Source organism: Notamacropus eugenii, chromosome 4, assembly GCF_028372415.1.
Source record: "Notamacropus eugenii isolate mMacEug1 chromosome 4, mMacEug1.pri_v2, whole genome shotgun sequence".
Taxonomy (NCBI): Eukaryota; Metazoa; Chordata; class Mammalia; order Diprotodontia; family Macropodidae; genus Notamacropus; species Notamacropus eugenii.
In genome coordinates, this window is record NC_092875.1 from 202,393,850 (window position 1) to 202,414,369 (window position 20,520).

Genomic DNA, 20,520 nt, shown 5'->3' on the forward strand with positions numbered 1-20,520 from the left:
AAAAGTTTTTTCAGGATGAAGGAGCATTGTGCCAAATTATTCTCCAGAATCGTTAGATCAACACACAGTTTTAGCAATATTGTACATTAATGTGCCTGTCCTTCTATAGGCCCACTCAAGAATTTTCATTTTCCCTTTTTTATCAATTTGCCAATCTGATGAGTTATGTGGTAGAATTTGAGAGCTCTTTTAATGTGTATTTCATTTATTATTAGTGATTTGGTGCCTTTTTTTATACAGTCATTGATAACTTGTATTTCTTCTTGTTTATTTTGAAGATTCCTAGTCGTGCACATAAGACCAATCTGCTGCAAAGATTTTTCTCAGTTACCTATGTCTCTTCCAATTTCAAGTGCATATGGTTTTGTTTGCACGAAAATGTTATTTTACATAATCAAAATTGTCCATTTTACTTCTGTGATCATCTCTATTCCTCATTTGTTTATGAACACTTTCCTTATCCAAAGATTCAAAAGTTAATTCCTTCTTCACAGCTTTAATTTGTGTATGATATCTGATTCAACCATTCTGGAGAACAATATGGAACTATGCCCAGGGGCTATAAAACTATATCTCCTTTAACTCAGCAATACTATTATTACCTGTATCTCAAAGAGATCAAAGAAAAAAAGACTAATAAGCACAAAAATATTTATAACAGCTTTTTTGTGTTGGCAAACAATCAAAAATTGAAGGGATGCCCACAGTTAAACAAGTTGTGGTGTACGAATGTGATGCTATAAGAAATTTAGAGGGGAATTAGGGGGGAAAAAGAAATGAAATAAAGAGGGGGACAGTTTCAGGAAAAACCTGGGAAGACACACATAAAGTGATACAAAGTGAACTGAGCAGAATGAGGAGAGCAATGTACATAGTAACAACAATATTGTAATGATGACCAACTATAAAAAACTTAGCTACTCTGATCAATACTACAATGATCCACAATTCCAAAGGACTCGCAATGAAAAATATTATCCATCTCCAGAGAGAATTAAAGAACTCTAAGGTGAGATTAAAGCGTGCTATTTTTTACTTTATTTTTCTTGCTTTTGGGGGGGGGGGGGGTAACACTGTTAACGTAGAAATGTTTTAATTTCATATGTATAATTGATATCAAATTTCTCATCTCAGTTGGTGAGGGAGGAAGTAAAAAAAGAAAAAAATTAGAACTGAAAATAAAAATTCTACAATAATTTGTGAAGAAAAGAAAAAGATTCATTTATGCTGTTATCCTTTAACTCTAATCACCTGAATCATTTATCAAGTTAGAGCTTATCTTGGTATGCAGTGTAAGGTGTTGGTCTACCTCTTAGGTCAGTTGTATTGCTTTCCCAGGAGTTTTTGTCTGAGTCTTATCTGAATTGTTGTTTAATACTTGGAACTGATAGTCTGATAGTCTGACTAACAGTTGGGATCTTAAGGTTTCTTTAGTTTCCAGGTCTTTTCTAAGTGCTCCACTGATAAATTTTTCTCTTCTTAAAGCCTTTACAAGATAAAAGCTTTTGATGATTACTACTTCGCAGAACAATATGAGATCTGCTACCTGCAGGCCCCTTTAGTTTCTACTTTCTTTCATTCTTTACCTTGAGATCCTTGACCTCTTATTCCTCCAGATCAATTTTATTATCTTGTCTAGTTCTATAATCTTTTAGTAGTTTGAGATGGCAATGATGCTGTAAATGAATTTAGATAATACTGTTATTTTCATTATATGGATGAGAAACCAGGAACAATTAACATCTATGCAATTATTTGCCTTCTTCTTTCCTGTAAATAAAGTATTGTGGGTATATTCATGTAATTTCTATGTGTCTTGGTAGGTAGACTCCCATATATCTTAGTAATTCTCAAAAATTAGAGTTTATAACATCAATTGTCTACACTTTTTCTATACTTGCACAGATGAATTTCTGGAAACCAACGGTAGGACTTTGCACTTATCCCATAAAAATCTTCATCTTAGTAACTTTGGAATATCATTCTAATGTGTCAAGATGTTCACAGATTTCAATTCTAACATCCAATGTAAGCTTCATTTCATTTACAAATTTGATAAGCATGACCTCTATCTGTTCAAACAGTCCACTAAAAAAAAATAAAATAAACAGAACAGGACCAAGTACAGATTCCTAGAATACTCCACTAAAAATCTTCCTCCAAAGTCGAGGAAGAACAGGCACACTAATGAATTGTTGCTAGAACTGTGAATTATTACAACCTTTCTGGAAAGGAATTTACAATCACACAGTTAAAACTGCTTAAATAAAATAAAATTTATGGTTAGGCATATACTCCAAGGTCACTGATAAAAAGGTAGTTCTTCCATAGCAATATTTTTTGTGGTAGCAAAGAACTAGAAAAACAAAGTAAGGTCCATCAACTGGGGAACAACTAAACAAAGTGTGGTACATGAATGTAATGGACTATTATAGTGTAATAAGGAACAATGAACATAATGAATATGGTAACAAATGAATGTTTCAAAAATGAATGTTAATAAATTATAAATAAGAAGCTTGGTCCCAAAAAGGAGATATGATTCCTTTTCAGAATTGAGGAGGGGGTTCACAACGGTGGAACACTACATGTATTGTCAATTTTTTTTTCTTTGTATTGATCAGTTTTGAGAGGGAGCTCCTTTCTTCCTTTTTTCTTTTTATGAAAAAATTTTGTAAAAGGTGCCTTTCCAGGAGGATATAGAAGGAGTGATAAAAGGGGAAAAAATTTATGAACTGTAAAACCAAATGATATAAATACAAATCTATTTTTAAAAACTACCACCAGAATGATATCAATACATTAAGCACCTGGACTCTTTGTATTGTTCCTTCCATCCCTACATACATAATTTTCAAAGCCTTTCAGCAGTACCACTACTTGGTCTATCTCCAAAGATGATTAAGGAAAAAGGAAAAAGATCTATATGTTCTAAAATGTTTAAAGCTGCTCTCGGGACTAGAAATTGCAGGGATGCCCATCAACTTGAGAATGGTTGAACAAGCTGTGGTATACGAATGCAATGGAATATTACTGTGCTATAAGAAATGATGAGCAGGTGGATTTCGGAAAAACTTATATGAACTGATGCTGAGTGAAATGAGCAGAAGCTGGAGAACACTGTACACAGTAACAGCCACATTGTACAATGACAGACTTTAATAGACTTTGTTCTTCTCAGTAATGCAAGGATCTAAGACAACTCCAAAAGACTCATGATGAAAAATAACTATGGAGTCTGAACAAAGCATAATATTTGCTCTCTTTTTTTGTTGTTGTTTCTTCGTTCTCATGGTTTCTCTCACTGTTTCTAATTCTTTTTTACATCATGACTAACGTGAAAATATGTTTAATATCAAAACCCAGGTCTTTCTGATTCTGAGGCCAGCTCTCTATCCACTCCTCCAACAGATGCTTTTTCATTTATCTCACAATCAATAGGGTGTCAAGTGATGTCAAACTCAAATACAAATAGAGGCCACTAATTTTTACATAAGGATCTCTGTGAGGTATATGTTAACATTTTAAAAATGTAATGTTATCTATGCTTTATTTTAGTTCCATTTGTTTTGTTAAATATTTCCTAATTATGTTTTAATATGGTTCTGGCCACGTTCAAGAGTGCTGCAGCTGCATGTGCATGTTAGCCACCTCTGCTATAGAGCACTGAACTCAGAAAACCTGGGTTCAAATCCAAGTTTAGACTGTCAAAACAAACCTAGCAACTATATAAACACAATTACAAAACACTTTTCTCACAAATAAAGTCTGTGCTAAATAACTGAAAAAGTATCAGTTGCTTGTGGGTAGGTCAAGCTAATATAAAAAAATGGCAACTCTACCTAAATTAATTTACTTGTTCAGTTCGACATCAAGCAAACTACCAAAAAATTATTTTAGAGAGCTAGAAAAAATATCAAAATTCATCTGGAAGAACAAAGGCCAGGAATATCAAGAGAATTAATGAAAAGAAATTGAAGGGAAAGTAGTCTAGCCATAACAGATCTTAAATTGTAATATAAAGCAGCAATCATCAAAACTACTTCACACTGGCTAAGAAATAGAGTGATAGATTGTAATAGTAAGCACCCTGACATACACAGGGGGGCCTGCTTTCACAGGTTTCTAGATCTGCATTTATAAAAGAAAAGGCAATTGTTGAGGGGTTAACAATCATTTTAATCAAGCACATTTATCATTCACCAATAGGGAAAAATACAAGAAGAGAAATAAAGATCAAAAGACAGGCTTCCAATTGTCTGACTGTTAAATATATACAGTTACCAGAGAGGGAAGCATCAACATCTGGATTTTCAAAGCAGTGGGTGGCTTAGTAGCTTCCCAGAGTCTTATCTAGCACACAAACCTTCTTTTAAAAACTAAGGCCCCAAAGTAAAATCTCATTCCAGAGTTTTTATACATTTTTTAGTGCCAGAGGACATCACAACCCTTGAGAACCAGTGCCTCATTAGAAAATTAACAAAAGGTGTGGGCCTTTCCACAAATCTTCCCAGGCCCAATAATGGGTGGTTGTGTTTGTCCTTCATTCTCGAAGAGGACCATGACATCAAGATGATGACATGACTTGTAGTTGACTTTGATTTTAGTGAGAGAAGTGTGCAAGGTCACCAACCTCACCTTCTTTTCCTGAGCCATTTGGGTCCAGTGGCATGAGATTCATCAGGACAAATGGAGATGGTCCAGAATGCAATGTGAGACCCTGGCCCTTTCAGGCTTAGGTCTTATCACATTGTCACGTTGAGTGAGATACACCCATTCAATGAATAGACTTCTTTAAGTTACTCAAGGGATGGCCCCTTTAATAAAAGAAAAATCAAACTGGGAGGAGAAGACTCTCAGGGTTCCTGGGTAAAAGAGCCCAAGGTCACCTTTCCTAAGGGTTTAGATAATACTAGTCACCAAAATTCATCATTTTACCCATAGTTTGTTATATTGGTTAATTTAGGTTTTTAAAATAAAAATATTCTTTATTGGAGTCAACACTTGGATTCAGAGTCAAAACTTGGATTCAGATTCCACATCAGAAACTAGCTGTGCAAGTCATTTAACATCTGTCACACAGTTTCCTTATCTGTAAAATGAGGGTATTAGACTTGATGCATTCTAAGGTTCCTTCTGATATAAAATCTATGATATATGATTCTTTAAAGAAACATAAAAGTGAATCACAATGGCATCATACATGTTCTACTTTTTATTGTCTTCTGAGGACAAGCATCCTTTTAGCATTTGGACTGTACAATATATTCAAATAATAGTTCAAATACCCCTTAAATTAAATATTAGTTGTATTTTGCTTGGAATTGTTTTAAGTAAAAATATGCACATAATTTTTCCTATTGCTTCTATTATTAGATAGAAATGTTGTCTCAGTTTGGTTCAAGTTATTGACTATCACACTTAGGAGTAAAATAGTTTTTAAAAGGGGAATCTAAAAATAAAAATGCCAAACCCATTATGTTACTCGTGCTTCAAGTAACATGTTTTACATTAATTGGCAAATATATCTTCCCTTTTATAATTTTAGAGGAAATGATTATTATTGATTATCTTGCCTTTTCTAAAATTAGAGTCATAGAAGTCAACTAGGACAGACCCTGTAAAACTAGGATTCAGTGGGACTAGTATTGTCTAGCCCATTGTTTCTCAAATTAATTTGACAGTAGGATCCTTTGGGACTTTTAATAGAGATTGAGAACCCATAAATATTATTCCAGAGTATTGTTAATTATTTTAATGTGATTAAAGATGTTCCCCCATCCATTAATGGGCCTGCCCATCTCTGATTTGGTTAGGGAAGATTTGTAGGAAGGCCCACACCTTTTGCTAATGAGGAACTGGTTCTCAAGGGTTGGGATGCCCTCTGTCTCTAAAAAAGGTATAAATACTCTGAGGGTCAGGTTTTACTTGGGGGCTTAGTTTTTGGAAGATGCTTTGAGTGCCAGAAGTGACTCTGGGAAGCCGCTAAGGATCTCCCCACCCCACCCTCCCAATTTGAAAACCCAGATGTTAGCGCTTCCCTCTCTAGCAACTATGGTCAGACAACCTGTCCGTTGATTTGTGATATATTATGTATTGCTTATGTCAGATAGTTTGGAAGTGCTGTCTATTGATTTCCTGAAATAAGTGAATAATATATGTGCTTGATTAAAGAGACAGTTAACCTCTCAAAAGTTGCCTTTCCTTTTAGAAAAGCAGGTCAAAGAACCTGTAATAGCAGGGTCCTGTGTATGTCAGGGTGTTTACTGATACAGCTGTACAAAAGCACAGAAGTAGAAGATGGAATTTCATACATGATAATAGTGAAGAGGATAGTTCAATTGGAAGGTAGAGTAGATAGATTAGAGACAAACTGCAAAGGATCTAAAATGCCAAATGGAGAGATTTACATTTTATCCTAGAGGACACAGGGTGTAAATTGAAGTTTTACAAGCACATAAGTGAAATGGTCAAATCTTTAGAAGCATTAATTTGATAGCTGTATGAGGAAGAAGAAACTGCATAAAGGGAGATCAATTAACAATAACACATTGGATAAAACAAAGTGAGACAGAGTAAAGAGTCAAGGATGATTTCCAAGTGGCCAACATGGTAGGATTGTAATGCCCTCCAAAGAAATAGGGGAGTTTGGAGAAGGGATAAGTTTATAGACATGTTGAATATCCCTAATAATGGAATGTGGCACATCCAAGAAGAGTCCAATATACAATTGGTAATTACATGACTGGAAGTTGATAGAGAAATGAACGCTGGATATGCAAATTTGAAAGTATTCACCTTGGAGGGAATGGAATCAGAAACAGCAACAGCAAGAGTCACTTACTAATGAAGATTTGTAGGTCTCATGAACTTCTCATCACCAACACTGTCTTCCATTTACCTAAATGCAATAAAACTTCATGGAGGTACCCTCACAGCAAACACTGGTATTTAACAGACTATGTCACTGCAAGGAAAAGAGACACACAGAACGTGAATGACAAAGCTAATGTGTGGCACAGAGTGCTGGATTGATCACAGACTTATCCTCTCCAAGCTGAACATTCACATTCAAGAAAAGCAGCAATCTCAAAAAAAGATGACTACTAGAAGACTTAACGTCAACAGATTGGAGCACTTCTCCAAGCAAGAACAGTTTATTGCTAACTTGGAGGGAAAGCTAAGCCAACACATGATTCGCAATGGTGAAGGAGGAAAAAAGTGGGTGCTTTCAGAGATTTGGTGAAGGGCACTACATTTACTCATTTGGGCCAGAATACTCACAAACCTCAAGATTGGTTTCATGAAAATGATGGAGAAATTCTGAAGTTACTAAATGAAAAAAGAGAACTCCACACAGTTCACTAGCAGGACAGTTCATTCATCTCTAAGAAGGCAGCATTTAACTCCATCAAAAGTAAAGTGCAAGCAAAGCTTAGAGAGATGCAGGATTCTTGGCTCAGTAGCAACAAGCAAAGAGCTGTTATGATGCCCTGAAGGCTATTTATGGATCAAAGATCTATGGTTCATTTCAACTACACAGTTCTAATGGAGCCACACTGATCAGTGATAAGAATATGACCCTGAAGACATGGGCTGAACACTTCCATAGTGTTCTCAACAGACTGTCATTAATCAATGCTAAAGTTTCTGACCATATGCCTCAGATAGAAGTTCATCTCTCTCTAGAAAAACTTCCAATTGAAAAACAGCTTTTGAATGCCACTAGGTTCCTTTCCTGTGGCAAAGAACCTGGTGCTGATTCTGCTCCAGCTGAGATTTACAAGGCAGGGGTCTACTTCTCATACAAAAGCTGACTGAAACTTTCCAGGTTACATGGCAAGAGAAGGTTATCCCCCAGGAGTTCAAGGGTGCCTCCACTATCCATCTGTGAAAGGGAAATAGGTTAGGTACTCCTTTAGGGGGGTTACCCATTCACAATGAATGTAAAAATAAAATAAGAGCTTTCCCAGCTCCACAAAAAGTACTGTTCTTTTTAGAGGGAGAATACTTCTCACAATCTGGGGGCTCATCCTGGGATTCAAGCATTGGAAAGGCGAACACCTGCCATGGAGAAGAGGAGGCACCGATATCCAATGGCCCGAATAGCCACAGGAGACCATTTTCCCCACTGTGGACTGCTAACTTTCCGAGACTGTTTTTTGAGTCGCTGTGAACCCAGAAACATGGGTAAAATAATAAGAGACATATATCCACAGCAATCAGGAAACCCTGTGCAAAGGACAAGAAGACCAATGACATCACAGGGTGAAGTCTTGACTCCTGCCTGAATTGAATTTAAGTGAGCAAAGTCATCAGACTCAATCTCTCCTCCAGAGTCATGAGTCCAATGGCAAGATAAAAGTCAAGAAGACTGCTGATGACCTGGGACACAGTGGGTGACCTTGGCCTTTCTAAATAAAGGTCTTTCCCAGGTCTCAGTTTGCCTGAGGCAACATCCGTTCAATGACTAAGAGCTAGATCTAGAGCTTTCACTGGGTTGTATAAGATCAGCTGCTCAATCAACAAGCACTGGTGATGTTCCCACTATATGCCACCATCCTGGAGACAGTGGAGGAACCAGGAGTCTCAGAGACAGAATATACAGAGAGAGTGCAGAATATTCAGAGTCCCATGAAGTGCTCAACAAATCCAAAGACATTATTCTTCACTAACTACCATTACTACTAATAATGACCCTGGGCATCCTATGAATCTTGAGGTCAATGATCCTGAGCACCATGGCTGTACAAGTACAATCATAATAAATCTTTCCATTTGTAAAGGAAAAAGAAAGGGAAATAGGTTGTCCTGTGACAATCACAAAGGGATCCCTCTCTTAGACATTGCTACCAAGATCCTTGCCAGAGTTCTCCTTGATAGGCTGATCCTTCACCTGGAAGATGTTCATCTACCCAAGAGTCAGTGTAGCTTCAGAAAGGGCTGAGGAATGGTTGATAATAGTGTTTGCTGCCCAACAACTCCAGGAGACATGCCAGGAGCAGAACAGACGTCTGTACCCAATATTTGTTAATCTGAGCAAGGCTTTTGAAACTGTCAGTTGTGAAGGCTTGTGAAAGATCATGGCAAAAACTGGTTGTCCAGAGAAGTTCATCAAGTACTGCATGCAAGTTTCCTGATGGCATAATTGCATGGCTTCTGGATAACAGATAACGCTGGTGCATTTTATTTCTCTAGTCACCAACAGAGTGAAGCAGGGCTGTGTGCTGGCTCCCAGGCTTTTTAGGGTGATGTTTTCAGCCATGTTGTCAAATGCCTTCAATGAGGATGAACACAGCATCAAGGTCAGCCACCACACTGATGGTAAATTCTTCAATTTGAAAAGGGTATAAGCCAAATGTAAAGTGGAGGAAGAGACATCTCCATTCCAAATGTTCACATGGATTATTCATGCCTGACCTGTGACAGAGACTTCTGAGCTCATGCTGATCTGATCAGCCAGTCAGATACACTGCATGTACACTGACACCGATGTAGTGATGTCATTCTGGTTCTCTTCAAGTACAAAAGACAACAACCACTACCACTGTTAATGTTTCATTTATGGTGAAATGGCACTGATAAGGTCATAGCACGAAAAAGGGTACTGAATATAAATTTTGAACAACAGAAAAAACACAAAGCTATAATTTATGTGACATTTTCTACTAAAGTCATGACAACTGCATTCAGCTAAAATGTCTTTTCTGTACCTAGGGCTGGACTGTCTAGGGTGGGCAAAAGAGCACTTTCAATAAAGGACTCTTTACATATACAATGTACTAATCTTTATCATTTTTGAGAGACGCAACTGCTAATACTTATGTTCATACGCATGTGCTTACCAAGAGCAGGGCTAAATTTGTTTTAGAATTCATTTACTATGTATTTGTGCTGATCTGTATCTCCTAATCTGGACAGATTAGGAGAAGACATTCATTGCTAGTGAAATAATTTAGCCCACCTTAACTTACGGCCCAGTGACATTATATGTACTTTAAAATTTTATTATGCTCTTCTATCTTTTCTGATGGGAATGTTATTAATAAAAGAAAATAGAACAAATAAGTTTATAAATGACAGTTTTATAAATGACCAGAACTAATTCTGCCCTGTATTTATTCCAAGATCATCAATTTAATTTAATTTTTAAAATTGATGTTAACTTTCATTAAATTAACAAATTTATTTGCCCTTCTACCTTACATTTGTCACAGTCAAGTAATGCAAATGTTTTTATTGTTCTCTATGATATCAACGAAAAGATCAGTGCTGCCTTTTCATCCGAATGTGATTTGCAGGGGAAAGAACTGAAAGTACTTATAAGTTTAACTTGTTTATATGCATGTTAACATTTGGGCATAAGGAAATAGGTAGCGATAAATAACAAACCTCGTACACAGGAATTTCCATCCACCACAAACAAGCCATTCTATCCCTCTTCTTCTGTAAGTTACTCGAGCCCTTGGTAATGTATGATAATCACTTTCATCATTTTCAAAACCTTCTTCAGACATCATTAGTGGCATTTCATCCAAATGTGAGGATTCATCTTCTAGTTGATATCTACTTAAAGAAAAAAGCATAGTAAGTAAAAAATATAAAATAGCCCTACATGCTTCTTTTTTATTCTGCTACTTTTAAAATCAGTCACATACATACGCACATTCCTACAAGCAGTTCAGTGAGTATCATAACCATCTACTGCATATTCCCCATGTCTAGTGATCCAGACATTCCCACTTTCATCCAGCCTGACAAGAATTGTTATCCCTCAACTTCTATATATTTCCAAGAAAAGAGGTATCATAGTGTTGAAGAAATGCTATTTTGAAAACAAAAGACAGAATATTCAAGTCTTGGTTTTGACACCTAATATTTGTCTGAAGCTGAACAAAGCCCTTAATCTTTCTTATCTTAAATATTCCCTTCTATGAAAGGGGGATAAATACTACTTATACTACCTACCTCACAACACTGTTGCAAGGAAAAAAATTGTAAATGTTAAGGTACCATATAAATTTGAGTTACTATACTCAGCACTAACAGCTTATTGTTTTATTCTTCAACATTTGTTAGATGTATGAACATAGCAATTCTATCAGTGTACTGGAACCAATGGCTGGATTTGTTTAATATTTAAATTATTATTTTCAAGGCTGGATTTACTGTAGTAAAAGGTTACTGTAGTAAAACTCAAGGATGAACATATAAGATGGCTGTGGGCCATCTAGCAAAAATAATCAGAAAAATTTCAAAATAGCAACTTCTTTCTGAATAGAGGAAATGTCCAATTTCTTCAAAAAAGTATTCTTTAAAATTTTTTTTAAAGTAAGGCATTCAGAATAACATAAGAATAAAGGATAAGGGATTTAGAGCTAGAAGCATCTCAAAGGTAATCTAGTCAGTGAGTCAACTAGTCAGTCAACTAGCATTTATTAAGTGCCTATTTTGTCAGGCACTGTACAAAGCACTGGGAGTACAAATAAAGGCAAAAAACCAGTCCCAGCTCTCAAGAGGCTTCTAGTCTAATGGAGGAAAAAGAATGCAAAAAACCGTATACAAATAAGAAACAAACAGAGAGAAGACACTAAGATTAAGGAGCAATGAGAAAGGCTTTTTGCAGAAGGTAGACTTTAGCTAAGACCAAAATGAAACCAGAGAAACTGGAAGGCTGAAGTGAATAGAAAGAACATTCTAGGAATGAGAAGTAAAGGTCAGAGAACATACACTGAAAAGATAACAGAGTTGGGAGATGAAGTGTCTTCTTCAAGGAATAACAAGGAGGCCAAAATCATTGGGTCACAGGGTACCTGGAAGGGAGTAAGGTACAAAAAGATTGGAAAGGCAGTAGGAAAGTCAGATCATAAAGGGCTTTAAAAGTCAAACAAAATTCTATATTTGATCCTGGAGGCAACAGGAAACCTACTGGAGTATACTGAATAGGGAGTGATATAATCAATATCTGCCCTTGAGAAAAAAAATCAATTTGGTGAGAAGCGGAAGGACTGGAGTAGAAAGAACTTGAGGAATACTAACCAGAAGGTTATTGCAATAGTCCACAGATAAAGTAATAAGAGTCTTGGAATGACAGCAGTTGCAGTGTCAGAAGAGAAAAGAGGGTAAAATAGAAACAACAGGATTTGACAACTGCTTGGATAAAGGATGTGAAAGAAAGAGAGGAATATAGGAAGATTCCTAGGTTGCAAGTATTGGTAACTGATAGGATGGTGGTACTCTTCAGAGTAATAAAGAAGTTAGGGATAACAGAGGCTTGGGGAGAAAGATAATGAGTTCAGGGCCAGACATGAGTTTAAGATGTGGAATATAGAGGTTCAGATTTATAACAGGCAGTTGAAAATACAAAACTGGAGGTTGGAAGAGGAATAAAAGCTGAAAAATTAAAACTGAGTCATCTACATAGAGATAATTAAAATTACCTAATCTTACAGCTGAGGACTTAAGGCCCAGAGAGGTGAAATGACTTATATAATGTTACAGAGGTATTAAGTGGAAAAGCCAGTATTTAAACCCTGGTCCTTGGATATAAGAAGCAATTAAATAGTTAAGAACTCATGTAAATGATACAGTATTGAATTCTGCTATCTCCTTCCATTTTATGAGTAAATTCATCCCATTAACATCCACAGTTTAGTTAACTGGGAAGGAAGAACAGCAGGGAGGGAAGGAGAGAATAGCAGGGAGGCAAGTAAGTCATATGTATGTAGCACCCAAGTATACTTCTGAAAGGAAGTTGAGAAAATGTCTTCTGGCAAGTCATTTAAGCACCCTGTTCCTCTCAATTTCCTTATCTGTAAAACAAGGGTTTTGGACTGGATAGCTTCTGAGATACTTTGCTGCTCTACATTTAGGATCTATATAACCTCCCTCCAACAAGTTACTGGTCTGGGAGCTTAGTCATGGTAGACGGCCAGAGACTGACTCCTAGGATTTCAGAACTGGAAGGAACCTTAAGAGTTATCCCATTGAAACAATATCTGAACAGGATTCCCTTGTAGAACATCCTCCAGAAGCAATCATGCAAAACATCTGGTAATGTGGAACTCCACCTTCAAGAGAGCCTATTCACTTTTAGACAGCTTGAATAGTCGGGTTTCTTCCAATCTTTCAGAGATCTATGATTTGTCTGAGTGGATAGTACCCCAATCTGACACTGAATGAAGCCCCCATATACCAAAAGAGGTGTTCTGTGAGGTTTCTGTGAGGTTTCAGGGCTAAAAAAGAAAAAAAAGTATCATCCCATGGCAAGCCTGGTGGGGCCTTCCCAAGTTAGCAAGTTTTCTCCTTATATATGACAGACACATCACTCACCACCTTGCTATAGCCATCAGGAATCTAAGGTCATTTTTATAGCAAGATGAGACAAAGACAGTTAAATTCACTTCTTTTCAGATAGAAGTTAAGGAGATTTCTTCTCTTCCTGGTCCCCACATTTCCAATGGCAGAGCTTCTGGTCTTCCAGCATGGGCTTTCTTTGTCAACACAAGATGATCCAATTAGATTGTGAAAACTTCTTGAAGATGTGAAAAGACCCCCTGTGTACCACCACCTGCACTATACTCTTTGCACACACTCCCTAGTGACCTTCATGATGGAGGCAAATAAATGTCAATCTGATATAAGCATTATTGAGTACTACATTGCAGCGCAGAGGACAGAGGGCTAGAGTTAGCCTAAAAGGATCTAAGTTCAAATTCTGACTTTAATAGTACCAGTGGTCTTGGGCAAGGAATTTCACTTCTTGAGCCTCAGTTTCACATCTGCAAAATAATGAAATGGGACCAGACAGTCCTAAGATCACTTGCATCTTTAAAGCTATGATCTGTGATTCTTCGAAGAGGTGAGGAGTTGGAGGGTGGAGAGGTTGGGCATGAAACACCACACATACTGAATGACAGTGTCGATTTCTTTTTCCTCCTCTTTCAAAATTTTTCTTACAAGTTGACTAGGTAAGAAAGTAGGTAGGGACAGATGCAGAAATGAAAGTGATGTAAAAACAAAAGATACCAATAAAAATTTAATTTAAAAGATAAGGCATTCAGAAAGAGAGATGGTACATGAATGAAAATTAAAAGGCAATACTGTATAATGAGGATGCAATAGTAAAAAAATAAAATAAATATCAGTAACAGAGATAAAGAGAAACTGAACCTAAGTAAATATAGATAACTTGACTAACTAGAGAGGGGGAATCCAGAATTAAAGCACTTGAGAAAAAGAAAACACAAGGAATGAGGAATACTTGACATTAAAATGCTGCTTTATTCTCTAGTTCACACCGTCTTTTGAGTCTTTAAGTTTAAAAAAGAATACCATCCCCCCGAGTTTTCATTGCTTCTTCCTACAATCTAATTTTAAAGATTCCAAGATAGGTTAACAGATAGGACAGAAATCATTGTATTAAAATGTGACTAAGAATAGCAATATATTTGTAGCAAGGTAGAGTATTAAGGAGTTTTGTTAATACTGACAGAGTCCCCCTAAAAGACTGAAAGCATCTTAACATTTCTTTAAGGCAATATTCAAAAGGAGACTATAAACAAGAGTCACTTGTGGACTAAAAATGTTCCTGGTTCCCTAATGGGCACTCATAAACTACAACATGTTCAGAAGAGGGCAACCAGCAAAGAGTGGGGATTAAAACCATGTCATATAAGGAATGGGTAGCAGAATGCAGATGTATAGCCTAGGGAAAAAAAGATGACCTGAAGGGCATGAAAATTGTTTTCAAATATTTGAAGGAGTTTCCTGTGGAAGACTAGACACCTTTTTACCAAACTTCAGAAGACAAACTTAGGACCAACGGAAAGAAGATAATGAACTGAAGTTTATAAAATTTAGATATGATAGTGATTATTAAATGAGAACAGAATGGTATCTAGGTGGCAACAAGAAGAGAGCACTATATACAAAGTTAGGAAGACCCAAGTTCATATCTGGTTTTAGACATTTAATAGCTGACCAAGTCACTTAACCTCTGTCAGTTTCCATTTCCTTATCTGTGAAGTGATGGTAGTATTAACACCTACCTCCTATGTTTGTTAGGAGATAAGATGACATAATATGTGTAAAGTAGTTTACAAACCTTAAAATGCTATAAAAAAAAGCTAGCTATTATCCATAGAAAAGCATTCATAGTTCATAAATAACAATTTAGAGTTATTGGAATTTTAAAAGAAATACCAGGATCTCTCGATCTTAGTTAACCTTTAGAACTATGTCAAATGTTCAGAGTAAACCTAACCTCGTTTCAATAACTGTAAGCTATATGTTACATATTCCCTTTCTCACCTTTCCATCTATTCAGAAGCAGCTGGCAGAACAATGGATAAAGTTCTGGGCCTGAAGTCAGGAAGACCTGAATTCAAACTCAGCCTGGAACACTTAATTAGCTAGGCAAGTCACTTAACTTCTCTGTTTCACTTTCCTCATCTGTAAAATAGGGATAATTATAACAGAATCTACTTCACTAGGAGTACATCATCAAAAAATGACCATGTAACACAACATAAAAACCTCATCGACAGAAATAAACATATTACTGAAAACTAGATTTAAAAAGAGGATACTAAATTACTTAACCATAAAAAACTAGACAAAGAACAAACCACAGAAATAATAGATAATGTTATTAAACATAATGACAACAATGAGACAATATACCAAAAGCTTTGAGATGTACGTAGAGGAAAAAATGTATCTCTCTAAAAACTTTGACCAACAAAAGAAAGATCACTTGAACCAGGCATGGAAATAAAAAAGACTAGAAAAAATACTACAAATTAAAAAACTCCAATTAAATTCCCCCCCCAGAAAAAATTTAACAATCAAAAAAGAAATTTAAAAATTAAGTTTTAAAAAAAAGAGAATTAAACTAAGAGACTAAACAGATAAAATTGATTTTAAAAATCATTAGCTAATCATTTATTTTTAACCGAATTAATCATATAAATTTTTAAAAAAAGAATTCACAACAAATGAATAAGGGAAATTATTAGGAATTATTTTGCCCAATTATATGCCAATAAAACTGACAACTTAAATGTAATAAGATGAATATTTACAAAAATATAAAATGTTCATATTGACAGAGTAAGACAAAGAGGACTGAAATAATACAATCTGGGGGAGGGGGGCAGGGAGGAATCTAAGCAAGCTTCCAGAGCGGGGTAAAAACTCATTAGGTGTATTTACAAGTGAATTCTATCCAACATTCAAAGAACAATTAATTCCAAAGTTATATAAGGTGTTTGGGATAAAAAGGAAAATAAAGGGTCCTACTCTTTCCACTCTAGTTTCTTCTATGATACAAACTTGGTTTTGATTGTTAAACCATGGAGAATCAAAATAAAGAGACCAAAAACAAAAAGTAAGAAAAAGGAGCCAGCATAGCAAAATGTTTACAACAATGCTGTTTGTAGTGTGGAAACACAAAGTGAATACCCAATTAGAAAACAGCTTTTAAAAACTATGGCCAAAAATAATAATTCTGTTCTGTAGGAAATGATAAATAGAAGAAATTCAGAGACATATTAAAGATTTCTATGAAGTGAAGTGATGAAGATAAATAGAAGGAAGAAATGGTATATACAAATACTATATCATAAATGAAAAGATAAATAAAAGGAACCTAAACTCTTGGGCAATTATAATGGTTCTAAAGAAGTGGTGATAAAACAAATTCAGTCTGGGCTTAGAGAAATGGAAGCTACTAAGCCAGAGAGTATTTTCTTAAGTGTTCTTCACTACAAATTCAATCTGGAGGGGGGAAGGTTTAAAGTGTATTATAAACACAAAAGGCATCATTAAAATGTATTTTTTCTCAAAGAATATAAAAAACTCAGTGATCTTAGACAAGAAAACTTTTAGTTTTCTCAACTATAAAATATAGGCATTAGACCAGATGACCTATAAGATCCCCTTTAAATTATATGATCCATGTTGCTTCCTTAAAGGTAGTAACCACAGAACCCTCAAAAAACCAGTTTTCCTCATCCTCAGGTGTTCTCTGTGTCCCACACAGGTTTGGTCAGTTCTGTGGTTGCCACTGGCCTCATTTGTAAAGAGCTAAAGAAATTATCAGCACATACTCCTCAGTCTAGATCTTATGAGAATACACCAGGAATGAAAAGTTTCATATAATTCATTAGTGGCTCATCCTTAATATTCTCTTCCTTAAGACAATACTGAAATGCAAACAAGGGTGAGGATGAGAGGTGAAAAGGAAGCTTGGAGGAGAGAGGTAAAATTACAACCTCCAGCTACTATGAGGTCTTTTATTAGAGACCCCACTAGAATCTAATTTTCAGTCAACCTAAAATCTATGGAATTCAGTCATGTTTGAAAAAATATTCTGTAATACTGTAGAAGTAAAACAATTATTTTAGTTAAACATATGCCCATAAAAATTGAAAAACAATAACAATAACTAAAGGTAATTAACTCGAAAATTCAAATAACAAACCAACATGAACATTAAAGCATGCTATAAATAGCAGTTCTACATAATTAGAAAGTAATCTTTAAACATGAAACATCTAAAAAAATGTCAGTAACATACTAAGCTAGATAGCTAAATATGAAAAGCAAATTTAAAAAATAAATAAGGGATAAAAGAAATTATGAATATATATTTATGAACTTATATGAAACTAAACAATGAATACATAAATGAATGACTTATGAATGAAAACACATAAATACACACATATATAGATATACACATATATATGTACATATAAATATTTATATATAGACTAGTTACCATAATATGTAAAACTCATGGTATTACTATATGGAAATTACAGCAGAAAGGTTCTAGTTTTGCTATTGTCATACACATCTTCCACAGACAACATGAGTAAGTATATATTATATATGGGGGGGGAGAGATGATCAAACTGGAAGAGGCGTTGAGGAAGCACTAGCAGATGGGAAGCAATTATAATAACATCCAGGAAGAATGAGTAAGAAAGAAATAGGGATTTTAGGAGGTGGCAGTGAGGACAGAGTGCATCCCAGGTCTTGGTGACAGCCAACACAAATGTATGGAGATGAGAAAAGGATGTCATATATAAGGAACATAAAAAGGCTAAATTGGCTAGAACACAGTTTGGGAAGGAAGGATGAATAAGGCTGAAGGGTCATTTGATTTGATGATTAAGAAGTAATTATGTGCCTAACATTAAGTAAATGAACACTGGTGGGAAAAAAAGTAATAAAAAGTAACAAAAAATTTTCTAAACCAATGAAATTCATACATAACTATAATTATCATGACATAAAGAGCTTTTAACATTTAGACTGAACAAGCTATTCCATTAAACATTTTCTCCTTTATACCCCTATCTCATCATTCTTTAGTTTCAGAGTTTTCAGAATTAGAACTGGGGAATCACAGCTACATATGTTAAATTTCTGACAGATTTTCTAAATCTCTGGGCTATTGCTACTGTAATATAAAGAGTATTAGACTTGGAATCAGAAGAAACCTAGGTACATATTCTGCTTCTGGCAATCATTAATTGTATGACTATGGGCAAGTAATAGCACTTACTTTTTGGGACTTCAGTTTCTCCTTCTGTGAAATGGGAACAACAATGCTTATCAAATCATGAAAAGTTTATTAATCACCTACTAAGTAAAAAGCAGGCAGTTAGGAGACATAGTGGAGAGGGCTGGGCCTAGAGTCCTCAAAAATCTGACCTCAGACACTTAACTAGCTGACCCACATATCACTTAACCCTGTTTATCTCAGTCTCTTCATCTGTAAAATGAGCTGGAGGAGGAAATGGCAAACCACTCCAGCATCTCTACCAAGAAAACCCCAAATGGGGTCCCAAAGAGTCAAACACAACTGGAAAAAAAAAATTTCTTTTTAGGACCACTAGGTGGCGCAGTGGATAGGGCACTGGGTTTGGAACCAGGAAGACTCATCTTCATGAATTCATATCAGGTCTCAGACACTAGCTGTGTGACCCTGGGCAAGTTACTTAAATCTGTTTGCTTCAATTTCCACATCTGTAAAATATGCTGGAGAAAGAAGTGGCAATGTCTTTGCCAAGAAAACCCCAAATAGGATCAAGAAGAGTAGAACATAACTCAACGACAAAAAAGTACCTACCACTATGCTAAACACCGGGGATTCAAAGAAAGACAAAAACATGGTCCAAGCTCTCAAGAAGATCACAGTCTAACAGAAGAGATATCAAGCAAGTAACTACGTACAAACAAGATATTAACATAGTAAATCAGAAATAATCTCAAAGGGAAGGGACCAAAAAGCAACTTGTGGTACAATGGATAGTGCTGGACCTGGAGTCAAGAAAATCTGTGTTCAAATCTGGCCTCAGATAATGACTACCTGTGTGATCCTGGGCAAGTCACTTAAGCTGTTTGCCTCAGTTTCCTCAACTGTAAAAGAGGGAAAATAATTGCATCTACCTCCCAGAGCTGTTAAGAGGATTAAATGAGATAAATGAGTGTAGAAAGCACTTATACAGCACCTGGCACATAGAAGGCACTACATAAAGGCTCATTCTCTTCCACTAAGATTAAGGAAGACTAGGAAAGGTCTCTTGTAGAAGGCGGGACTTTAGTTGAGGCTTAAAAGAAGTCAGAAAAGTCAGATGGCAGAGATGTGGAAGGAGAAAGTTCCAGGCATGGGAAACAGCCAGGGAAAATACAAATCCTACGATTTGTCTTGTGCAAGGAAGAACAGCAAGAAGGCCAATGTCACTGGATCAAAGTACCTGAAGGAGAATGAAGTATAAAGAGAGACTAGAATGGTAAGAAGATGCTAGATTAAAACATTTAAAAGCCAAACAGACGATTTTGTATTTGATCCTGAGGCAACAGGAAGCCACTAGAGTATACTGTGGAGGGTAATATGATCAAATCAATTTGACAACTGAGTGAGGATGGACTGGAGTAAGAAGAGATTTGAGTTAGAAAGACCAAACAGCAGTTCCCTGCAATAGTCCAGGCATAAGGTTGATAAGGGTCTATATCAGGACAGTGTCCCAGGAGAGATGTTACAAAGGTAGAAGCAATAAGACTTGGCAATTGATAGGACAATGGGGACCAAGAAATGAGAAAAAGCGAAGAGCAGAGGTTGACATGTAGGTTACAGGTCTGGCTTTTTTGAAGGATGGTAGTACCCTATTCAGTAACAGAGAAGTCAGGAAGAGGTGAAGGTTTGGGCAGAAAGATAATGAATTCCATCTGGACATGTTGAGCTTAATATATCTTGATAATGTTTAATATAAAATTTTGGAATAATCTCTTTGTTCTCTCTGAAGCAAACTCAGAGAATGCCTCTTCCTATGTCAGCAAAAGCCAGCCAAAGCTGACTCTGCATTCCTTGGGAGACCTTTAACCTATGACATATCTTGAATAATGGGACTTCCCTTTATATCTTATTATCTATAGACACATACTATGTTATGACATATCTTAAATAATGGACACATACTATGTTATGGGATATTAATGGTAAAG

At 35.9% G+C, this 20,520-nt stretch overlaps 1 protein-coding gene across 7 annotated transcripts in view; it reads right to left on the reverse strand.

Annotated features, from left to right (window-relative positions):
* Positions 1-20,520, reverse strand: part of ATP9B (ATPase phospholipid transporting 9B (putative)) — a 481,309-nt gene that overhangs the window by 434,357 nt on the left and 26,432 nt on the right. For 4 of the 7 annotated variants that reach the window (XR_011965979.1, XM_072604052.1, XM_072604050.1 and 1 more), the window contains exon 2: positions 10,393-10,566. Coding sequence is in view for 6 of the 7 variants with exons in the window: in XM_072604052.1 (XP_072460153.1) it covers positions 10,393-10,566 (174 nt within the window). In the remaining variant the exon portion in view is untranslated. Of the gene's footprint in view, positions 1-6,844; positions 6,968-10,392; positions 10,567-15,312; positions 15,539-20,520 lie in introns of those variants that run through there. The other 3 variants (XM_072604051.1, XM_072604053.1, XM_072604054.1) reach the window with 3 other exon arrangements.